Genomic DNA, 24647 nt, shown 5'->3' with positions numbered 1-24647 from the left:
TTTTAGAACTAGGTTTTTAAATTGTCTATGATTTGTTTGTGTTGTGGCCAGTTGCCATGGTTTCTAATGGTTTTTAGTGTTTTTAGCACATAGCTAGGGTGTTGTAGGTGGTTGCTGACTTAATCATTTAAAAAGAGCCTGCTTTCAAGTGTCAATGCTACTCTGGTCACTAGATATGGATCGGTGTAAAAAAAAAGTTTTCTGCTAGGTGAAAATCTTATGTCCAAATGTTTGGAAAATTAATAACTTATCTCTCCTCAACAAGCTGCACAGTTTGAGGTATTTTGCATGTCTGTAGCAAAATATGAACAATAGTGATGCTTATTAAAGGGAAAGAAAAAAAAGGGGAGAGGTTGTTCTATGGAAGTCAATAGCAATAACCAACTGTTTAGTTACCATTCTTCAAAATATCCTCTTTTGTGTTCAACAGAAGAAATGTACTCATACAGGTTTGGAACAACTTGAGGGTGAATACATTTTCATTTTGAAAAACTGAAAAACTATTTTCATTTTTGGGTGATCTGTCCCTTTAAATTTGTGAATTTACTCTGTAAACATTTGAACATTAGCTGGAAATCTAACAAAAAATACACAAGTGAAGCAATACTTTCAGCATATTAAACATTTAATAGACAAACTTTTATTTGTAAAAAAAATAATAACAAATTCAACAAGAACATTTGCGAAAACCATAGCAACTCAAGTGCTTTATTAATACTGTTAACTGTAAAGATGTATAATGCCCAAAAGACAGTACGGTTGTCGATTGATAGATCCAACATGAAATCATCTGTATAAGTGAGTATATATGAGGTCACTCTCATCTTTGCTCCTCTGCTTGCTTGATGGCTTCCCCCAGCAGAGTGATGAGTGAGGTCAGTCCGATGAGGTACCCATCTTCCCTGTTTCCCTCCACCCACGGAACATCATGCCTCAGCTGGACATCCTCTGGGGTTGGGATGGTCTTTCCAAAATCTATCATCCATATGTTTGCTTTGCCGCTGCAGTCGTGGACGAAAAGTAAAGAGCTGCCTATGATCTGTGAGAAGTTGAGAAGATGTTTATTCAGAGGCAGTGTGTAAACAACATTCCTGTAAAATGTGTTCTGAGATGAAAACTGAGCTGTACAGCTTTAAATTTTATGTTTGAGGTAAATGTGCGTAATTTATATTGTAGAACAAGTCTCTCACCAGAAATTCCACAGCCCAAAATGGCAATTCTGATTTTAAGGCTTCAAACTGAACATATTGTAGTATTGAAGAAAACTGAAACCATCAGCTAATGGTGACAAGTTTAAAGCTTTGCACTAACCTCATGTCTGTTGAAAAAGTTTGACTCCTTGAGTGCTTTGTTCAGTGCCTGTAATCTGGATTCGTAGGCCTCCTGAGATACACAAAGTGACAATGGAGGGTATTGTAATTGGGATGAACTGCAATTATTTTTATTTTTATATATTCCAATTATATTGTCAAGCAGGCATATTTTGTGTATAATAGTCATAAGCATACTGCTTGAATCTCCATTCACAACCCGATTTACTTCAACAATGTGACATATTTCAGAGTAAAACAAAATATACAAACATGGGATATGTGGGTTTAATTTGATCTATTAGGAACTAATTGAATCACCAGGTGTTTTATTTATTTGGAAAATAAGAGGGCCAGAAAGGAAGGTTGTTTCAGAGATGAAGTTGTTTTTGAATGTTGACATAAATATTTATATCTGTGTGAGATTTTGAGAATAAAATAATTGGCAAACTGTAAGCATGAAATGCTGTGCACTCACTAGAATGTGAACCTGCCTCCTGGTGAAGGTTAACAGTGTTTCTGTCACTTGAGCTTCTGTGCGTGACTTGTAAAAGTCTCGTAATACTTTACCATTTCTCATCTGGAAAAAAAACATGGTGGGAAAAAAAATCTATATAAATGGCCAGTAAATTCTTCAAGGCCCATTCACACCAAAGACAATAACTATAGTGATATAGTTTTAAAAATGGGAAAAGAATAGCAGCGTCTACAACACACAAATAATGATAATGGTATAATAGAACAATATCGTTGGAATCATTTCCTCAATGCCTTTTTTCCAGCTTGATGAATAATAAAAAGCATCAACAGCCAATAAGAATCCATCCCGCTTTAAAGAGGTTGAGAATTTAAAACAGCAGTCAGCAGAACTGCAGCATGTGCTTGTATAGTTATTTTTATACACTCTTAAAAATAAAGGTGCTTCAAAAGGTTCTTCAAGCGATGCCATAGAAGAACCATTTTTGGTTCCACAAAGAACCATTCAGTCAAAGGTTCTTTAAAGAACCATCTCTTTCTTACCTTTTTATAATCTGAAGAACCTTCTTTCGCCACAAAGAACCTTTTGTGAAACAGAAAGGTTCTTCAGATGTTAAAGGTTCTTTATGGAACCATTTAGACAAAAAGGTTCTTCTATGGCATCATGAAGCACCTTTATTTTTAAGAGTGTAGCTGTCATTCTTGGTGTGACCGGGCCTTTAGCCTCATGTTTCGTACCACTATGCCTTCAATGCGGAAGCCCAGTGACGAGGTGGAACTGCTGTCATCCCTCCACTGCAGGTAACGCAGCTTGGTTACACCTCTTTGTGCATGTTCTTCTGCAGTGGGAGCTGCCGGATCTATTTTGACCATCTTTTGATACATATCAGAGCGCACAATGGCGTTGCTCCGGGCCTTACTTATCTCCTCCTCTTGGTATGTCCTGCAAGTAATGCCATAGGTTCAGATGGTACTGCATTATTGTTCAAATATAAGGTCAATGTAATGTAGAGTAGCAAATTAAAATGCACTACTAGAACTAGAAATGCACTGAAACGAATTTTTACAGAAACACTGAAACTGAAAATCAAATTTTCATATAGCCAAATTTTCAGTTCCAGAAAATCACTAATTGGAACATTTGTGCAACACTGATATTAAGTCTTGCACTATTTTATAAAACATACCCACAAATTCCATCATTTTAAAGTATTTTCTCTCACTTTGACTTAAGGGAATAATGAGTTAAAACTGAAAATATTAAGTCAAAAATGAATCAGTGTTAGAGGTAAACTATTGGGTTCCTTCCTACCGCACACCCATTTTGCAGTCCATGATGACAGGATTTTTGAGCCCGCTAAGCAGATCCTCTAGACGGATGTATCGCTCTCCGTCCTGACTGATGTGCCCGAAATAATGAGGCACAAACTGACAGAGCGCATCAGACATGAGGACCTGCAGACAGATGGCCTCAACCTCGCAAAACCTCTTCAGCACCTCGCCACCCTCACTCAGCCTCACGTTACCTAGACAGAGCATTCAAAACTCATTTTCTGTCTTCAAAATACTGCTCATGGACGGAAGATACAAAAGAAATGTTCAAATCTATTTTACATCTATAACATGATGTATTTTGATAGAAAGTTAAGGTATGGTTAAAAGCCTCAGCTATGTACCTTGGTGACCCGCTAGCTGGATCCATGAGCTTTGTGTACGTTTGGACCACTGCATCATGGTCAGAAAGGTTCTCCAAGATCGACACTGGGAAATAAATGGGAGTCATTTAGTGGCAGTTATCTAACAGTACCTTAAAAACAATTTTTTGGATTTCATTTTCCACCATTGTTAATAAAATAGTCTTGATGGTTATACCCTATCCATTGTGAAACTGTTCAGACGCACAGACGTTGGGGTATATTGCATATTTTCATCAAGTATGATATTTGAAGATAAGTTGAATTTGTTTTGGGAATATTGCAAATGTGACAGTAACGTGCTACTCTATCCCTGTCGTGGTCTACAGTACTATGCAAATAGCTTATTCAAATACGCAATGTTATGGGTACACTTTCAGAATAATGCAAATTGTCTGATACATTTCAGTGCACCGAAAAAATAGAGAACGCTTCTGTTAAGTCCACAGGTCAGACTGAACCTGATACCAGTTTACTGGTCCTGAGAGATTCTGCAGAATCTAGATAAAATGCTTAGTGCTTTCTAAGCCTTCCCAGAGTTCCACTCACCTTCTTCATGGTCTGCCTCCGGGTGTCAGTGTCCTCATTTTCACTGAAAACCTCATCACTTTCTGCTGAGGAGTTGTTGAAGGAAGAGGAGGATGAAGCTGAGGAGTGAAAGAGAACCCGAGAGAGAACAGGGTGTGGAACTAATTCTTCCTCACCATCTTTCTCCACACTTCCCTCCATATAATGTTCTCCATCCTGTGATGACACAAGCGTTTGTGTGTTTCTCTGTCTTGAGCCCCAACTCTTCTTCCTGTGCAGTCGTTTGTTGCTGAAATCTCCCTTGTTACTCTCATCGATACTCTCCACACTTGCTCCCAGCCTTTCCCGCATCCCTTCCTTCAGTCTTTCCCTCGGTTCGATCTTGCTGCTCCACAGGCTTTTCCTAGTTGCTGCATTCAATGCCACATTTGAACCCTCTTCAACAAGATTTTCACCTGCCATCACCCTCTCTTTCACTTTCTGCTCTTCCACGTCTTCGTCCTTGGTTGTTTCTCCAGCAGGTATTGGTAGGGGATCCATGCAAACACGTTCCAGAGGTTCAGGTTTCATAACCTCTGGTTCCTCACATGCATTTGTCTGCATTTCTGTTGGATCTTCTAGCTTGGATGAAAGGACGGCGTGAGCAGAAGCCAGTTTAGGTCTGGCTCTGAAGCCTGTTTTCTTGATATGATTACTTTGATTGATCGAGGATGGTGAGAAATCAAAAATCCTTTCTTCTATGGCATCTCTGATGCTCTCGCCATCACTTCCATTGCTCTTCTTCTCTGACAATATGCTCATTCTTTCTGGAGGAGAATCCAAGTCTTTCATGAAGCCGCTTGGAGGAAAATTCTCATCAGAAATGGATGAAACTCCTGTTTTGTTATTTTGAGCTCTAGAAGAAGAGAATCTGAGAGGATAAACAAAATCGTTATTTGATAAATCATACCTAAAGCAAACAGAATAATAGACAGATGACATCTTAACAACATAATACAATCTTCAATATCTTATTAATAAAGTATTATTATTAAAAAAGGCACATCATGGGGGGATTTCCTGGACATATATAAAGCCTCGGTCTAAAAAATACTGCAGACTCTGGTACTTGCCTATAGAAATAGATACAATTAAAAATAGATAAGCTTTATCTTGTCCAGGAAATAGCCCACATATGCGAAGTGGAACAAAGTTCAAAACAATTATTTGTAGGGGGAAAAGCACCAACTCCCACGTACCCGACTTGCCAATCTTTCATCACTCCTGTGTGTTAAGCTGAACCCACCAGCAGTTCAGCGTCAAAGACTCAACGCCAGTTTAAAGTCTAGCTGTCAACGTTTTCCGACAGTGCTTTGCATAATGTGACATCATGGTTTTCCACAACATATTTGACAATGAGTTCTTTCGGAGGTTGGCTTACGGCTAGCCCACACTCTCGTGTCGAGAACTCAGCAGACTGACTCTGGCAAACACGTCATGGATGGTAGATGTTGGTAGATGTTGGTAGATGTTTTGATGGATTAATTTTATCAGCATGCAAATTTCCCAGGAATTGAACTTAATGACTGTGGTGTTGCTATCACCATGTTATACCATTTACAGTAAACTAGATTCAAAAAATGATATCAAAATATTATATATATATTAAACTTTTACTTGGATGGTGGATATACATCTTGCCCCAAATTGTCATTTAATTTTGAGTCTTATTAAATCTCTCTACTATTATACAGTATTTCATTTATACAATCATTATAAAAACAGTACAGCCAATATCATGATGTATAAATATTTAAAATGTATATTTTATTCTATTTATTTTTCAAATTAAGTTTTTTTTCCATGTTAAAGTCATAATTATAAATGTCCATAAATAACTTTCAGTAAAGTCATATCCTTTAGCTCCTTTTCTTACAACATAACTTAGTTGTCTCTGCATTTTGAAAAGTGGAATACATGTAAATGAATGCAAATTAATAGTTATTTTCCAGACATAAACCACAAACAAATTACACTCTCCTCCTTTGGCTATTTATTGGCACAGTCTCACCATTTTCAGTGTTGTGGAATATAATAATAACAACAACAAAGGATATGTCTAGAAAGGTCAGTTTTGGATATATAGGTTATGTCAATACAGTAAATGGTTACCATACTGTATATTTGTGGTTGTCTTGATTATTTTTACAATAATGATACAAGAGATTAGGGTTAGCATGAAGTTCATATTTTTAAAACAAGGACATTTTGACCAAATCTATGAAGTCCAGCGGGTGGCCTTTGCTTTTCATAACCTTTACCCTCATTTAGCAGACGGCTCCATTCCCTCTCTAGCAGCTTGAACAGACACCAACACGGTAGTAAGTTTTATCTATGGTGCCTGTTAACGCTTGAGATGACTTTAACATGCCCTGTGATAAATGCCTGTGCTTCAAAATCATTTCTCCATCCCCAGCCTCACAGGTAGGTTCATCTTCAGCAAGTTCTCTGGAGTCATCGTCACTCTCCTCCACTCCCATGTCTGGAATGGATTCTTCCACCTCCACTGAATTGCACTCCATGGCATCAACATTTTCTGTAATAATAGGGGGATTCAACAAATGTGTTGTAGTGGCTGCATAAAGAAATATGATCAATGCACATCAAAAAAACAAAACAAACAAAAAACATCAAGCTAGGAAAACCTAGTTTAGCAAGTGGTAAATGGGCTAGTTAAACCAAAAATTAAAATTCTGTCATTTACTCACTGACGTGTGTGGAACACAAAACAAGATATTTTGAAAAATGTTCCCATTTGTTCATCTTCTTTTGTGCTCTAAAGAAGAAACAAAGTCATACAGGTTTGGAACAACATTTATCTCCTAAACTAGCTTTTCATATATATAGTATATATATATATATATACAGTGGGTACGGAAAGTATTCAGACCCCCTTACATTTTTCCCTCTTTGTTATATTGCAGCCATTTGCTAAAATCATTTAAGTAATTTTTTTTTCCTCATTAATGTACACACAGCACCCCATATTGACAGAAAAACACAGAATTGTTGACATTTTTGCAGATTTATTAAAAAAGAAAAACTGAAATATCACATGGTCCTAAGTATTCAGACCCTTTGCTGTGACACTCATATATTTAACTCAGGGGCTGTCCATTTCTTCTGATCATCCTTGAGATACGTTTCAAATTTTAGCCTTTTTATTATTACATTGGTTGCAAATGGTCTAAAAATTATGGTGCATAAATCCAGACTTCACTTGTTGTCTTGCCTTCATCCTGGGGTTCAGACTGATCATTCAGGCCATCCTGTTCATTCTTTTCCTCTTGTAGCTTAACAGCCTGAAGCAAGGAAAACACTGAAACATGTTGTTAACACAGACACACCCCCAGAAGAAACACAAAGCCACTATTTCAAAACTAGAATGCCCAAAACTTTCTGAATGCAAGTATGTGAACACAAGCACACGAGCTAGATTTCAAACAATGCAATCCAAAAATTTGTTAAAGTGTAATTCATAAGACAAAGTAAATGAGTATTACATTTGATCAGTTTACAATGGTGAGCGGCATTAGAATCAGTTTTATTTTTCAGGTCAGCTTCTGTAACGGCAGAGCAACAGTTTGAAGAGAGCAAGTTAGCAAGTTGACACAGGCTATCTGCCTAAATTATAAAACAACTTATTGGTACAGACATTTGCATGGACACTTGTTTCCACCAAAGGATAAAAAAAATAAAAAAGGTAATTGCAACTTTTTTCTCAGAATTGCAAGTTTATATCTCAATATTCTGAGTATATATGGGAAAAAATTCTGAATTGTGAGATATAAACTCAATTATGAGGAAAAAAGGCTGAATTGTGAGATAAAAAGTCACAATTATCTTTATTTTTTATTCTGTGGCAAAAACAAGCTTACATTTGTACTCCCTTGAGTACTGAGGTTTGAAATGCCTCATTAATGATTAATGGATTACGTATTTACAATGATTCACATCTGTTTTATATCTAGTGAAGTCGTGGCCTAATGGTTAGAGAGTCAGACTCGTAAGCCAAAGGTTGTGCGTTCGAGTCTCAGGTCTGGCAGGAATTGTAGGTGGGGGGAGTGAATGTACAGTGCTCTCTCCCACCTTCAATACCATGACTGAGGTGCCCTTGAGCAAGGCACCGAACCCCCAACTGCTCCCTGGGCGCCGCAGCATAAATGGCTGCCCACTGCTCTGGGTGTGTGTTCACGGTGTGTGCACTTTGGATGGGTTAAATGCACTAATTCCTAGTATGGGAAACCATACTTGGCCACATGTCACGTCACTCACTCATTTATGTTTACATACTTTTGTAGAGTATGTCCTTGGCAAGTGTCTTGTGTATTGAATATTTAAATGCACCTTTCCAGGAGTCCTGTGACTGATTAGATTAAATTGCAGGAAGCTGAGAACAATGATCAAACTGAGGAAAGCAAAGTTACTCATCACCCCGATCAGTGCTGATATCAGGGGGAAGTGATACAGCAGGTACCTGTGCAGATCAGAGAGATTCGTAAAGACATCATCATCAGTTTGATGAATGCTTGAGTGGGCTGATTATCTCAAACACGGAGCATATGGAAAAATGTGAGGACTATATTCAAGCAACACAGCAAAAAAACAGGAATACACAAACACAAACCTGATGCCTGTAAAGTGAGCGAAGATGTAGAGATGAGCACTGTAGATCTGAATATGCTGGGAATGGATCTCAATGACGGCTCCAACAGTGGGTTTGTACTGGACAAAGAAAAGAAAGAGACAATTATACTAACTGCTAAATGTATTCTGAGTGGTTTTTAGAGTTTCTATGCGGTTGCTAATGCTAAGGTGTTCTGAGTGGTTTTAGTGTGTTGCTATGTGGTTGCTAGGGTGTTCAGAATTATCCCTCACAGAATCATCTTTGAATTCAGAGTACAGCTCCACTATGACTGACTGTTTCTGCTCCGATGCTCCTGTTAACAGCATGGGGGAGAAGACCACTGTGCCCAGAGCCTGAAGAAGAGAGGAGCGATAATGGAGCATTGCCTGAGAGAGAGAGTGAGAGAGAGAAAGCGAGAGAGAGGTGATCTGACAAGATACCACAGCTGCATTGTGAAAACAAAATGTTCTAAACAGGTTCAGAAAGATCACAAAGCTCACTTTGGTGAACCTACATTTTGCAACTTAACAGGATAGTCAGCCTGAAAATGAAAATTCTGTTATGTGGTTCAGAACCTGTATGACTGGCTATTGTATTGAAAAGCACCATAGAAGTGGTTCATATGACTTGTGTGTTATATTCCAAGTCTCCTGAAGCCATTTGACATGAATAATGTGAGTACAGTTGAGTAAATGTGTACAGAAATGTCATTTTTGGGTGAACTATTCCTTTTAAGTTAAGTATTAAATGAATTCGACTGGTTGAATAATTTACATTTCAGATACTGAGAGTAATCTATCAAAAAGCAAACATTTGATGTACACTTTTAACATAAAATGCTTTTTATGCGTACATGTCTCTTCATTTGTGTACTTACAGAATGGGCTGTTACGTCAACAATCTGACCAGCTTTAGAATAGGGAGTCATCTTCACTGGGAACATTCCCAGCTCCTGATTGGCTGGAGACTCAGGCATTTCCAGCTCTAGTGTGATCTGATAGGGCTGATCGTATGTCATTACCTGTGGTAGGCAGGAAAGAGAAACGCAAAAAACAGCATTGCAATAATATCCTACTTAAATTATTTTTTAAGCATGTCCACTGTGCATAGTATGCAAATATTCTTTATCCACAAATATTCTGTATGACTGCACAATATGTACAGTATGCAACCTGACTTCAATGTAGAACTCTAAAGTGAGGTCAACCTTGATTTTTAACATAATTTTAAATGAATTATTTGATCAGACCACCAAAAAGTCATTTTTGCACAACATTGGATAGATGCTAAATAAATATGCGTTTATTACTAACATAACTGGACACCAATTGCAGAGATAAACATGCCATGTAGTGAGGTCATTTGACAACAATGCAACATGCTAGTATTCAAAACACTTATTGCATACTGTACACAGTTTTACATACTATACTAAACTCAGCAAGAAAATATAACCATAAAAATCATAAGTCTGAAAGAACTTTAAAATAAAGAAACTAAGCAAGGATGAGATCAAGGATGGTCACCTGATGTTTTCCATTTTTCAGTAAAGAGACATTAGCCACAGGGAAATAACACACAGAGTGTTGAGGAGACGGACAATCAGTCCTGCTGATCAGAAACACATACTACATGAACAAGCAGATGACAAACATCAAGAACTACCACAGTCAAACCTCTGATGAACGTCGGCTGATTCTGTGATATTAGTCCCAATATTTTACAGCCTGTTACCATCTGACAAGGTGGTGTCTTTTAAAAATGATTCTCAGTTTGACTGTATTTAAGTCATGTTGTACACCTTCTTTTTTATATATTTATAAGATGAACACTTACTGGACTAAAGCAACTTAGATTTACTTATTTATTATTATAATTTTAATATCAAATATGATCCATCAGGCTTTTGAGGAATTTTTATTTGTTCATCTCTCAATCATCACTGTATTGCATTACATTATATGTTTTGCCCCACAGTAAAAACTACAGTGCTTTGATTATAAAACTAAGCATTTAAATATGATCTTACTAAGACATTATTGAGATATAGAGTGACAACTGATATCTACAGTATTTAATTAGTCTGATTTACTGTTATAAAGCTTTCATTGATTTTTCATTACAAGCTATCAGAATTTCATCTTACGTTTTGTCCATATAAATATCAACAACTCAACCAAATTGCATATTTTGCTCAGGTTGGGCAGTTTTTTCTTCCTTGACTATGAGATCCATTTTCTACTATATCATAGTATATGAGCCATAAAAGGAATGTTTAAAATAAATACTCAACAAAACACATATGTAAACCTTTTTTTGTCTAAAGGTGCAATAAACGAATCCATTAAAAATGAGATTTTTCTGACTATTATTTAAGATTTACATGTTTAAATAAAAAATTTAGAATATAAACCTGTTAAATTATAAAATGTGGATAGCATAGTTCAGATGCTTTTAATGAAAAATGTTTTGAGTTCACGTTGAGATTTTAATTGCAGACAATTAGCAAATCTGAGCAGTTTGATACATGTCTAAAGGTGCAATAAACGAATCCATTAAAAATGAGATTTTTCTGACTATTATTTAAGATTGACATGTTTAAATAAAAAATTTAGAATATAAACCTGTTAAATTATAAAATGTGGATAGCATAGTTCAGATGCTTTTAATGAAAAATGTTTGAGTTCACGTTGAGATTTTAATTGCAGACAATTAGCAAATCTGAGCAGTTTGATACATTGTCTCATCTTAAATCAGATATGTGAGATTATTGGGGTCTTTTTTGAGACATAATTGCATAAATTATTACATTAACATTGATTCATTTAGCAGACGCTTTTATTTAAAGCGACTTACAAAAGACCTGTTTTTAGGATTTTTTTTTGTTCGATGCATATAATTTTTGTGAGGTTCATGCTTAAATCATGAATAAAGATTTTGTGATTGGGACAAGAAAAATGTGTTTTCTTCTTTTAAGAAGATTTTTATGAGGTTTATGCTTTAAACACACACACACACACATACACACACACAAACACACAATTGTGCTTTTCAAGAAAGCTTGTTTACTGAAAAACAAGATGAAAAACTGATTAAGATTTAAGGTTTTCTGCTGGGTACCTGTAAACACCTCACCTGTAAAAGTAGACAGGTGTGATGAAATTGGCGGTGGGCATAAAGGAATAATAGAAACTGCCATAGAGGAATAAAGCCACCCAGAACACCAGCAGAATCACACAGATCAGAATAGCCATTTCCAGAAGCTTCTGTCTGATTCGCACCAGCAGCACTGACGTCGTCTCCAGGATCTGGACCACCAGCCCGTTGATTTGAGGGCCCACATCTTGAACACCAGAGTCCTCTGAATCGAACTCCTCCATAGTGGGCTGCATGTTTACTGAGATTAAGTTCTTCCAAACGGTCCAGTGTTTTATCTACAAAATAACCCAAACCTCCCTCATTCCTCATAAAACGCTGCCCATTTCTCATCACCACCACCACCTCATGTTCCCGTTTTTGAGCTCCTGTGAGTTTCTTTCTCTGCCCTTGAAGCTCTGACGTCTGACTTTGATTCATCGAAAGTGTTCTGAATCAACGAACAAGCCGTTTTTAATGAATGTTCCTGCAGTAATGGAGTGTGACACTGTCGGTTCCTGGAAAAAAAGACAGTCCGAAGAACAGCTGGACTCCAGTGGGACCACACTGGGACTCATGACCTGCATGTGAGGCAACAGCACAAGGAATGCTGTTAGGAAATACAAAGGGTATGAAATATCCAAGGCAAATCCTTCTATCTTTAATCTGGATGACCTCAAACAGAATGCAGCACAATTAGTAACAGATATGAAACTAAGCAAAAAAGTAGTCATTTATCATTTCCTGAGAATCACATGCATGTAATAACCATTTCAAGTTTACCATGCAACCACAAATCTACTGGATGCACACAAGACACATGCGACTTCAAGAGCCACCGAGCACAGTAGCTCAGGTCAATGCGAGACAACAAAAGGTTTCAATAAATGCTCAAATTACCGGCAATTAGCTGTTTGAGGACCATGTTATTATGAGACTGGAGTTTACAGCTCAGTTGAACGTATCCCATATAATTACTCCTACATGAACGTAACAAGTTTTGCACAGAAAAGTAAATACATAAAAAAAGGAGACGGCCTAGACGGCCCTCTTGTATGTCTAGTATTGTGTCACCATTAAATATTTTTGTAATGTGGATATCTTTCCACTAGATGACACTAAACACCAGTAGCATTTGTGAGCAAACTCAAACTGTATTACAGTAAAGCAGTTTCATTATTCAGATTATGGTGAAAGATTTTATTGAAAAATATTATTTAAATGAGCACTTATTTTGGTATTAGTAAAAATGGTGTGCTATCATGACAAATGCAATAAATTAGGGATGTTTGCTATTGAAGGAAGAACTTGAGCCACATCTCTGAGACCTAAAATTGGCTCTTTTGACTTGGGAACAGTAAATAACAACCTAGCAACAAAGCAAGAAACCTTAGCAACTGCAACTGGTTCTGCATGGCAAACAGCACTACCATTTCCTTCAGAGAATATAAAAATCTAGTAGTTTATATAATCATCAGTAACATGAACACTGGTATCAAACGTCTGAATGTATTCCTTTATTTTTTCCCTAAAGCAAGTGTTTTTCTCTAAAATGAGCACCACTTGAAAATGTGCCATGTTCGGATTGATTTTTCACATGCCAGAGAAAGAGCGAGAGATGATAGGAATTTTGTGGATGATTTCAAATGACCTGCCAAAGAGAGACTGCTGGCCTACATACATATTTAAAAAAGTATCTTGCAGGTGAATCAAATTGTTTCACCAAGTGGAATAGTGCTTTTGTTCTGATGGAATGATAAAGGGAGATAAAATGAAAATGTAAAGCATGACTCCTTGAAACTTAAATGGAGCCAGAATTAAATTTGTAAAAATGGAGAGGTGTAGCTGAACTGGACTGCAGATGAGACTTCTTCATCCCTTCCTCCTCCCCTCATGCTAGTATGACTCATTTGCAAATCATACTCTGTGGGAAAGCTATGTAAATCTATAGTAAGCAGCTGTACTGTGGCTGTCAACACTACAGAAATGATATTGTTCCATCACTATCGTTCTATCTGTCGTTCTTACTTGATTCTGATTGGTCAGTCACTGCATTCTAAAAATATTGAATTTGACATTTGAATTACACCACAACAGAAGATGCCAGAAAGATTGTTCATGCTGCTCTTTACCATACAATAAAAGGTCACTTGCATTTGTACAAAAAGCTCCAAAAAGGGCAAAGCCGGTTGAATGACTATACCTAAAGGAATAGTTCACCCAAAACTCAACATTTGCTGAAAATGTACTCACTCTCAGACCATCCAAGATGTAGATAAGTTTGTTTCTCCATAGGAACAGATTTGGAGAAATATAGCATTACATCACTTGCTCACCAATGGATGCTCTGCAATTAATGGGAGTCAAGATTGAGAGACAAACAGCTGATTAAAGAACAATAACCTACAAATAATCCAGAAGAGTCCATCAATGAATATCTCGTGACGTGAAAAGCTCTGTTTATATGAAAGAAATCCGTCATTATGGCATTTTAACTTTAAAACGTTGTTTCTGGCCAAAATAATCCATAATAACTTTTCCTCCAGTGGAAAGTTCAATTCAATTCAATTCAAATTTATTTGTATAGCGCTTCAAAGCAGCTTTACAGAAAATGCATGTGTCTACATTACAATTGTGTCTACAATACAAAGTCCATCCCCTGTTGTCCTCTCACATAAAAATCCATACATATTACATATATATTTCTTTAGAACTGTTTTGTCTTGTAAACAGTGCTTGATCTGTGCATATTTCTCCCCTGATTCAGATGAGATGACTTTTTCACTGGAGAAAGCAATATTATTTACAGAGGTCTGATATTTTAGCCAAAAAAATTGATTGAAGTTAAAAATGTCTCAATGGATTTGTTTCTTACAAACACACCTTTTCACTAAACGTTAATAGATGGAGTTTTTTTTTTAATAGATGGATTATTGAGATGTTTTTATCAGCTGTTTGGACTCTCATTCTGACGGCACCCATTCACTGCAGAGGATCCATTGGTGAGCAAGTGATGTAATGCTACATTTCTCCAAATCTGTTCCAATGAAGAAACAGCATCTACATCTTAGATGTCCTGAGGGCAATAAAGTTTTCATTTTTGGGTGAACTATTCCTTTAATTTGCTATTCAGTTATGAGAGACACACACACACACACACACACACACACAATACAGCCACGCCAGATCCAGGTATCACAGCAAACCCACTTCAGGTCATGTAGAAATAAGGCTGAACAGTTTCAGTTTTCCCATCAGTCAACACTGCCATGATACAGACATCAGCTCAGGGGAAAAATAGGTCTTGGGGGTCAGCAAAGATGTCAAATGCCAAAGTAACAGTAAAATGCCAAAAACCTTCCCACAGACTGAGAAATGAAGGAAACTCGCAGCATATTTCTGATCCAAAACATTCTTGGTATCACATAACACAGACTCTCAAAGGAAGAAAAATACACTGATCCAAAACGTATTGAGCTGTCTTCATAGGCACCATTTTAAAGAATCGTAAGTGCACTACCAATGCAAAGGCTATTCCAGAAGACATTTAGACAGATTTTAAGGTAACATGTATCTTTTATGGAAAAGACAATCCCACAATACAATGAAAGACTCTCAGTGAAAAAATGAAAGAAAATGTCAGAATCCAAAAAAGTGAGAGAAATATCAATTATAACTATAACACTGAAAAAAAAACTATAACACTCAATACCTAGGTATCAATAAAAAATGAGCAAACAATTTTTGGAACAGAGCCAAAGTTCTGCTCAGGTGAACTGAAAGATAGCGGCTGCAGGTGTTCTCTGCACATATGGATCTGATTCTTTGATTGACAGGTGTCTGCGCTGTTATCGGTCTTAGCTAACTCTTTTGACCCAAAGCGTGCCTCCTGTTTGATCTCACCCTTGATGCACTCAAATGTTAAAAATAGCCTTTTGTCTCCATTCATTTGAAAGTCATTGAAACTGAGCAGATGTGATTTACTTCTTTTGACCTGTAGAGGTCACTGTTACACCCAAAATGTTCATTTTTAAATTTAAAGGTCACATATTATACACCTTTCTGGAGTTTTATTTTAGGTTTTGATGTCCTTAAGAATATATATTTGCAGTACAAGTACCAAAAACCATCTAAGTATATTTTTACAGCTCCTTTCTCAGGAGCTCTGCTTTGAACAGGTCGATTTTGGCCTGTCTAATTAATATTCATGAGCCTCTCTTCTGATTGGCCTGTTGTTTTCTGAGTGACGCATGGCCAGGCCAACCACAGGTAACTAGGGTCATGTATGCTGTAGCCTGCTATGGCAAATAGAAAAATAGAAACACCTGTAAATAGAAACACCTTTAATGATGGCCACTGCTGAGGGAAATGTTTTCCAGCCTTACATGTTCAGACCCCGAATCGGCGACGACAGGCGACAACCAACCACCTCATCAAATGGTCTTTAAGCCATCAGCGATGTACGATGGCATCGTCCCAACCCTAGTTCGGAAGCCTATGTAATGATGTAGTTTCCTGACTACTTGACTGTTTTGAAACTTATATGGTAGTTACATAGCCCTTAGACCTCATTTATCATGAAAAAAGCCAGGAAATTTCAGTTTTGACAATATGGGACCTTTAAAAAACAGACACCTTTAATGATGGCCACTGCTGAGGGAAATGTTTTCCAGCCTTACAAGTTCAGACCCCGAATCGGCGACGACAGGCGACAACCAACCACCTCATCAAATGGTCTTTAAGCCATCAGCGATGTACGATGGCATCGTCCCAACCCTAGTTCGGAAGCCTGTGTAATGATGTAGTTTCCTGACTACTTGACTGTTTTGAAACTTATATGGTAGTTACATAGCCCTTAGACCTCATTTATCATGAAAAAAGCCAGGAAATTTCAGTTTTGACAATATGGGACCTTTAAAAAACAGAGGTAATGACTTGACAAACGCAGTGTTCCTTTTTGCTGCAAGAAAATGAAATTTAAATTTTAAATCAAAATTTAACAAGATAAATGTAAATATTCTTAAAGTCACGAGGAAATAGAAGCAGCGACAGATCTTTTCTTCTGTACTTTAAACGTGGCTCTACGGCTATATGCAGGGGTGAAGTATGTGATTGAAGAATCTAATTATGAATATGAACGTGTATGATTTAAGGAGCAAACTAAATGATTGAAGTTAGCTTGTTTTCACCTAGTCTCGCGTAGTCAGACCTTCAGACTGATGGCAGAAGGTCTGGGAACCTTGGCCGCTTTGAATGGCCAAGGTCAGCCCAAGAGGCCATATGACTGACATGTAAAGCAACCAATCACGTTTCGTTTTGGACCGCGTCATGTTTAGGGGCGTGGAAATGTCACCACAATAACAGACCGGTGTGTAAAACCAGCATTTGGTTGATCCAGATAAACGCTCATTATCAAAGTTCCAAACTGCTTTCTTATAACATGAGGGGGGTTGGCAACAAGGCATCTTTGTTTCCAGGTGCAACGTTGAAGAACGCGACATACGTGTCCTGGAAATCCTGCATAATTCAACCAATCAGATGACGACTTTGAAACTCCTGAAGTGTTTCCAATTTTGTGTGCCATATGCATCAGACATTCAACCAACGGTCCGTGGGCGTGACGTCTGAGGCTGAGACTAGTTTTTTGCCAGGAGATCCAGCTATGACATTTTGACATCAGACGCCCATTTCCCACAAGTTGGTATGATTCTTTAGGGTCTTCATGAAATGTCTGCAACGTACTTTGGTTAAAATTCCTCACTAGTCTTGTTAAACCTGTAAAAAGTGTGTGTGAAGGTTTTATACGAGCCCAATGGCAGGTGTCCTCTTTCCATTCGGGTGATTTCTTATTACACTACAGTAATAAAGCCATCAGTGACCTCTACTCTCTTTACCACGCCTCATAATCTCTCTCTATCCATCTCTCTCTCCTGTCCTTGCTCTATATTAACCAGCCTCTGTCTGACAGCTGCGCTATTGTGACACTGGGGAAAAAGTGTGTTCAAATCACTGCAAAAAAAAAAAAAAAAAGGTTATTTTGTCATTTTATCTGCTCAGTTACTGTTCTGAATGCACTGCATTTCTTTGCACTTGAAGGATACTGTACAAAGGGAACACTGTCTGAAGTGTCACAAATGCAAGGAAGCACTCAAGCAAAAATAGACGTGAATGCATGGCCAAAGTATTCCCAGCTCGCTGATCCAGTGTACGTACTTTATGTTTGTTCTTGAAAGAGAAATCTGACCATAGCAGCACACGGTTTACACAAATGCTAAATGCCACAATAGCACCCTCTGAGGCAAAGCTGTGAATGCAATGTGTACTTGTATTGCATTATAAACTGCATTCTGACATATTTCAGAACTCAATGGTGCATGAAATTGAGCTAGAAGCATTTGTGCTCACGTACTTGCATAGAGTATGTTTCGGGCCTAAGGAGGTAATTTTGCCATTTCTGATCAGGGTGGCAATTTCTTGCCAGGTCATTTACATAAGACTTTTACCTGGGCTTTCAAATCCTTCAATTGCTCTTGTTACCAAAGGACTTTCAACAGGAGTCCTCTGTAAAGATGAAGTGTGTTTTGTGTTTCTGCCAGTAGTGGCTCCAAACGGATTCACAAAAATAATGATTTCAAACACTCACTCCAGTCTGCCACTTGTCAGGCAAACAAACAGTCCCGCCCCAAACTCATGCCATTGGCAGGCTCATCAGGATTTTTAAACAAAAGAATCACACTTTTAAAGTGCAATTAAAATCATATTTACTACTACTTATTTAGATTGTATTCACAGAGAACAGGTTTACAAAAATAATTAAATGGAAACCCGATGCTTGGATTATTTAGGGTTAACTTTTAATTTACTAAAATTTTGGGCCCAGTATGATGTTTTTTTTTTTGAGAGATGAACACTTATTCACATCTTTTTCAGCAAGAATGCATTAAATTGATGAAAAGCGACAATACATACATTTATAATGTTACAACATTACGTTTTATTAAAATAAATGCAGCCCTGGCCATCATAAGAGACTTCTCTCAAAGACATTTAAAATTCAGTAGTGCACAAAATCAGCGTATTTTCCTTAAAGGGGTCATATGATGTTGCTAAAAAGAACATTATTTTGTGTATTTGGTGTAATGAAATGTGTTTATGCGGTTTAAGGTTAAAAAAACATTCTTTTACACATACTGTACATTATTGTTTCTCCTATGCCCCGCCTTTCTGAAACGCGTAGATTTTTACAAAGCTCATCGGTCTGAAAAGCGAGGTGTGCTGTGATTGGCCAGCTATCCAGCGCATTGTGATTGGCCGAAAACCTCAAGCGTGTGACGGAAATGTTATGCCCCTACCATACTGTGATGCTGTGTCCCGGCCGGAGCGACGAGACAAAAACATTAAAACCCATTATAAATTAGGCATTTGTTGCATCCAGTGGGGACATACTTACTGATTATCATGACTTATACTGTCTTTTTACGCGTTGCGTTGCATCGCATCGCGCCGTGTAAACATAAAACCATGTGATCGGAGAAATGACAAACAACAAACCCTACTCTACACTGCTCAAAACTCGCGTTTGTAAATCGTCAGTGGCAAATCCTTTAAATGAAAACGTACTTACAGACTGTGAGTCAGAACAGCCGGTATTGTAGTCTACTCTTCCAGGGTCAGGAAACAGTCATCCATAAAATGCGCTGCACATATCTAAATATTTAGGTTGAGCTGTTCTGGAACAGTGTTGTAAATACAACTTAACCACTGATTTCTAGTTGTGTCCTCTTTTGGAAGACCAAACAAAGTAGTTTCTCTTTCACAACGGCGGGCTAGAGTGAGCGGCGGCCGGCGGGCTTGAGAACGGTGCGGCCGGCAGGCTGGCGGCAACCACATGTGATGACCCCGGGCTGGACTCCGCTTCGTCCACGGTGAAAGTCGATCCGGCGATCCACAGTGCGAAGTTGATGTATTTCCTTAGCGACCAGCATGGATCAGCTCCAGGCATGACGAAGAGGATATCGTCCTCTTTTGGAAAAAATAAATGCATATACTGTATGAGACTACAAATTAATTTGTTGAGTACATTTATCCAGAATGAATGTGCTAACTAAATAAAAAAAATAACTATATTAAATGTATTTAGACAAAAACATTTAATCAAATTAATCAAAAGATCAAAATTGAAAAACATTAAATACGATTAATTAATCTTTTTTTGTGGGGTTTTCAGACCGAGAAGATCCCTAGACAAAGGAAATTAAAGGGATCAGCATGTGTCTTGTCGCCTGTCTGACACCAAATATGTTGATATTTCTGCTGAGTCCTGCTTCAGCTTGACAACATGCTGATTATTTCTGCCCCAGCAAGCAAACACCCAGACCAGGTGTCACCAGGCTTTCCATACTCAACAATAAGTATGGGAGGCAAAACAAGGGGCTGTAAACTCCAGGAGAATTATAGGCAAGCAGATCCAGTCTAATAAACTTGAGGCAAACACCATATGCCTGGGTATTTCTAGGTTTTTTATTTATCCTACTGATCTGTGATTAGAGCTTATTATGTACATGAACCTCAGACGAGAAATCAAACTGGATTACTGGGTTTATTTGTTGTTATTCTATGAAGCGCACGCATTAGAAATACTAATACTGACACAAAAACGTGGTTTGCAGAACAACAATTGTTCTCGCAGCAGTCTGAGGATGAGAAACTTGGCTCAGGTGTATTTATATCCCAGCATGCCTGTGATGTGAGCAGCCAATGAGGCCAGAGATGAAGCCCTTCCGGGTGCCCATCTGCCGGCTAGAATGGTCTCGACACACTCACATGCTCTGACTCACACACTCAGACAAAGACACACACACACACACACGTTTTCTGCCTTTGCAAGCTTGGCTCGGTGCACTGTGCTGGAATAATGACAATAATAGGAGAAGACGTGAATCTACAGCCCTAAAGAGTGATGCAATGCCACCCACCTGCAGGTGGATGACATCATACTGAATCTTGGGTCATTCCCACTGAATGAAGTAGTCATCTGTTGCTCTTTTGTGCAATGATAAAGTAGTGTCTATGTGTGTGCACACACTCACTAACAAACCCACACCCACAAATGCATGCATGCATACTTGCATACTTGCACATAATAATCTCACTCACAAACAACCAAACACACACAGCATTGATTGTAGCCTGATGCATAGTGACAGGCATGCATAATGGGAGTAAATAAATGTAAATGACGGGTGGGCAGTGCTAACACGGCTGTCAATCATTCTGGATCAGTGTTGAGCCCAGCAGCTCAGTCTCCATTAAAACCAAATACATCTCATGCAAAGCATCAGGAAGACCATTTCAGCTATGGAAAAACAACCTGTAGTTTTACCTGTTAAGTTACAGCTGTCAGATTTGTTCTTCTGTATTTGATCTAGTCTAGGATTCACTTATTAGTGGTCACAAAATTAAAGGGATAGTTTACCCAGAAATGAAAATTCACCATTGACTCACCTTCATGTGGTTCCGAAACTGTATGACTTCCTTCTGTGGAAGAAAAAATAATATAGTTTTAAAAATAGTCTCAGTGGTGTTTTTATCCATACAATGAAAGTGAATGGGGTCCAATGTTGTTTGGAATCCACTGACTTTAATACCTCAAACTGAATGATAGCTCAAATAATGAGGTTAGCTTGATGAAACTAGAAAAAAAAAGTTAAAATTATAAAAGTTTCCTTGACTCCACGTCTACATATATATACTTTAAATGACCATTAAATTACCTCATATATTATCTTCATTTCAGATTTTTGTTTTGCTACAAGTGGTTGAACAATCGCTGGAATACAAAGACTACCCAAGATGTGTCACTCATATAGTTTTGAATGGGGAAAATGCAAGTGAAAATGCAATACTGAGTGCAGTATTGAAGGAAGCCCTGCCTTCTTAATAAAAGAGCCAATAGCTAATCCGTAAAGTCATCGTGTCACTGCAGCTGCTGTTAGAAGTCCCGGTTGCTATAGAAACAATCAGCGTTCTGAGACCTGCGCTCAGGACTGCACATGCGCACTGGCTGGTCAGAACACCTTAGCAACAGAAAATTACGCTAGCAACCACCCTAGAGTTTTGCACACTTAAGCGCTCTGCTTCAATCTACTTTAAAATCTACTCTTCTGCATTTGTATTAATTATACAAATTTATTCTTGTAATGTTTTCATGTCGCCCCTATGGATATGACAAAAATGCTTAGGGATCCGATACGTAGCTAAGGCCAAATGTTGTTAATAAGCCTCTGATTAATACACGCACCCATTTATAGGTCATATGTTATGTTTCATAAAATGCCCTGCCAACTCTGACTGGAGCGTCCATCACGTCTGCCTAATGACAGTGAAACCTTTCATGACAGCATTTAGATGAGCATGGCTTTCATTTTTCATTGTTCTTGGTCTTTGGTGTTTTTACCGTTGTTTAAAGACAATGTGCGCCGCAAAAATATTTTTGGGCTAATTAGAGAAGGCAAAAAAGATTTTTCAGGCTTGCCAAGACAATTCACTTTGTATTAAACTTTGAGGGACAGCTCTGCTGAACTGAGAAATTGTAATTCAGTTGAATTTCTGTTTGACAGAAATCATCTGTCAAAGTCTTTTGTTCAAAAAGAGTCCCTTATGACTGTCAGCTGAGATGTGAAATAATTACTGTATTCATCATTTGTGAGCCGTTTGTGATAGTAAATATGGCAAATATATCATTATAAACATCGCCCTGTACTTTGTCTTGTTTTAAAAAACAATCAATACATTATTACTGCTCAAAGATGTTTGGCTGGGTGTCTGTCCTTCAGGAGCTTTTGCTAGTAAAATCTTGTAAATGCCTGCACAGACATTAATGTAGATGGATCGTTAAGTGTTTGATGTCTGCTTCATTTTTACTTAATTATAAGGCACTATTTGGCTGTCTGTCATCGTCTTTGCAGACACAACAGATGGATATGTTTGCACAGTGAAGGTCATCTGATACTAGCGGTGAGGCAGATTGCACTCTCGCTCTCTCTCTCTTCATTCAAACCCTGAAGGACTGTCTCTCATCTGATCCTTCAGAAGTCGAGCTGATGTTGCAGTCTGAGCGAGTGAGTGATTTGGACTCCTTCAAAGTAGTACTACAACCTTGAAGACGAGATACTGATATTATTTTGTGGCATGTACTGTACTGATGTAGCGCTTATTATTTTATAGGGTCCTCTGAGTTTGTTCAAAAAGAGTCCCTTATGACTGTCAGCTGAGATGTGAAATAATTACTGTATTCATCATTTGTGAGCCGTTTGTGATAGTAAATATGGCAAATATATAATTATAAACATCGCCCTGTACTTTGTCTTGTTTTAAAAAACAATCAATACATTATTACTGCTCAAAGATGTTTGGCTGGGTGTCTGTCCTTCAGGAGCTTTTGCTAGTAAAATCTTGTAAATGCCTGCACAGACATTAATGTAGATGGATCGTTAAGTGTTTGATGTCTGCTTCATTTTTACTTAATTATAAGGCACTATTTGGCTGTCTGTCATCGTTTATGCAGACACAACAGATGGATATGTTTGCACAGTGAAGGTCATCTGATACTAGCGGTGAGGCAGATTGCACTCTCGCTCTCTCTCTCTTCATTCAAACCCTGAAGGACTGTCTCTCATCTGATCCTTCAGAAGTCGAGCTGATGTTGCAGTCTGAGCGAGTGAGTGATTTGGACTCCTTCAAAGTAGTACTACAACCTTGAAGACGAGATACTGATATTATTTTGTGGCATGTACTGTACTGATGTAGCGCTTATTATTTTATAGGGTCCTCTGAGTCTGTCTCTTCTGCTCTCTCTAGTAGTTCTGATGGCCTAACTGGCCGTTTGTACTTGTTTTAGAATGATATGCATCTGAGTTTTAGTGCTTGGCGTCCATGCCCAATGCCAAGCACAAATGATTTGGCCTGAATTCTTCCTGTTTCGCTCATCAAACGATCATTAGCACATGCTAATCCCTTTTGCTCTCTTCACACAAATGGAATTCCACATAATTTCTAATATGAAATTTGCTGCTTGATTACACTGATATGGTGACATTTTGATTGATGGGATAAAAAGCAGAGCTTTAAAAATTAATCATGACAGGACAGTTTTTTTTGCTAAAATGATACAATATTGATTATAAACTTTGCTGACCTAAACACCTAGAAATCCACCTAAACATCTTGTTTTCACAACAGCTTGTGTTTAAACTGATCTGTGATAGGTGAGTGCTTTTGCATTAGATATTTTAAGAATTACAATTGTACAATAAATATTTAAAATTTATAGTCTACATTTAAACATGGAAAAATATAATGTCAATGTTAAAGTCAACATTAAAAGCCTATGGCATACATCTTCATAATTTATATTTGTTTAATAAATGTTTTTCATATAAAATTATCCACTGAGAATTGAATCATAAAAAGTGGGTGTTGAAAAGTAATTTAAGAGGCAGAGCAAGTTATTATATTTTGAAAACAGATTACAAAGATTACAATTTTTCTATTTGGAATTTCATGCACCAGTGAATCATGCACAATAAGATCAAGGATGTGCATTAAAATAGTGTCACTTGATTTTATGTTGACTGCCTTCACAGGAGAAAAACAGGAGGAAAACAGCCAAATAGGTACCTCATGTGGCGGTCATCGTTCGCAGCAAAACAGGTGGCTAAAGAGGAGTGGCTGAAACATGTTGGACTATTTTCTCCACCCATGCTGTTCTGAAAGTCATTTTAGACCAAGTCAGGACATTTGTAATAAAAGGAATAGTTCACCCAAAAAAGAAAATTT

The 24647-nt window shown here is 37.7% G+C and overlaps 2 protein-coding genes across 3 annotated transcripts; both read right to left on the bottom strand.

Moving 5' to 3' along the window:
- Positions 1 to 731: 731 nt before the first annotated feature.
- On the bottom strand, positions 732 to 5267 carry LOC107559257 (inositol-trisphosphate 3-kinase B-like). Its single transcript, XM_016243010.1, has 8 exons — positions 5248 to 5267; positions 4031 to 4919; positions 3464 to 3548; positions 3100 to 3313; positions 2526 to 2730; positions 1789 to 1890; positions 1312 to 1383; positions 732 to 1039 (listed from the first exon to the last, which is right to left on the bottom strand). Exons 1-8 carry the CDS (start codon positions 5265 to 5267, stop codon positions 821 to 823), a joined length of 1806 nt encoding a protein of 601 aa, XP_016098496.1. The 3' UTR covers positions 732 to 820.
- Positions 5268 to 6027: 760 nt separating this feature from the next.
- LOC107559276 (seipin-like) lies at positions 6028 to 12128 on the bottom strand. 2 transcript variants are annotated; one of them, XM_016243029.1, is made up of 8 exons: positions 11811 to 12128; positions 10202 to 10286; positions 9553 to 9696; positions 8927 to 9061; positions 8676 to 8773; positions 8396 to 8525; positions 7281 to 7350; positions 6028 to 6584 (listed from the first exon to the last, which is right to left on the bottom strand). In XM_016243029.1, exons 1-8 carry the CDS (start codon positions 12065 to 12067, stop codon positions 6340 to 6342), a joined length of 1164 nt encoding a protein of 387 aa, XP_016098515.1. In that variant the 5' UTR covers positions 12068 to 12128; the 3' UTR covers positions 6028 to 6339. The 2 variants fall into 2 exon arrangements, with proteins under 2 accessions (XP_016098515.1, XP_016098516.1); XM_016243030.1 differs by having other exon boundaries at positions 10202 to 10283.
- Between the last annotated feature and the right edge of the window lie 12519 nt (positions 12129 to 24647).

Source organism: Sinocyclocheilus grahami, unplaced genomic scaffold (genome assembly GCF_001515645.1).
Source record: "Sinocyclocheilus grahami isolate Dianchi unplaced genomic scaffold, SAMN03320097.WGS_v1.1 scaffold680.1, whole genome shotgun sequence".
Taxonomy (NCBI): Eukaryota; Metazoa; Chordata; class Actinopteri; order Cypriniformes; family Cyprinidae; genus Sinocyclocheilus; species Sinocyclocheilus grahami.
Note: the sequence above shows the minus strand (reverse complement) of the source record. Positions and strands in the feature narration are given on the sequence as shown.

Coding starts and splice junctions, on each gene's coding strand:
- LOC107559276 (XM_016243029.1), bottom strand. CDS start 12,067: ATGCAGCCCACTATGGAGGAGTTCGATTCAGAGGACTCTGGTGTTCAA. Junction 7,351..8,395: donor GTCACAGGACTCCTGGAAAG/GTGCATTTAAAT, acceptor TCCTTGCTTCAG/GCTGTTAAGCTACAAGAGGA. Junction 6,585..7,280: donor GTCTGAACCCCAGGATGAAG/GCAAGACAACAA, acceptor CTATTATTACAG/AAAATGTTGATGCCATGGAG.
- LOC107559257 (XM_016243010.1), bottom strand. CDS start 5,267: ATGAAAGATTGGCAAGTCGG. Junction 4,920..5,247: donor ATGAAAGATTGGCAAGTCGG/GTACGTGGGAGT, acceptor TTATCCTCTCAG/ATTCTCTTCTTCTAGAGCTC. Junction 1,891..2,525: donor TCCGCATTGAAGGCATAGTG/GTACGAAACATG, acceptor TTTTTTTTCCAG/ATGAGAAATGGTAAAGTATT.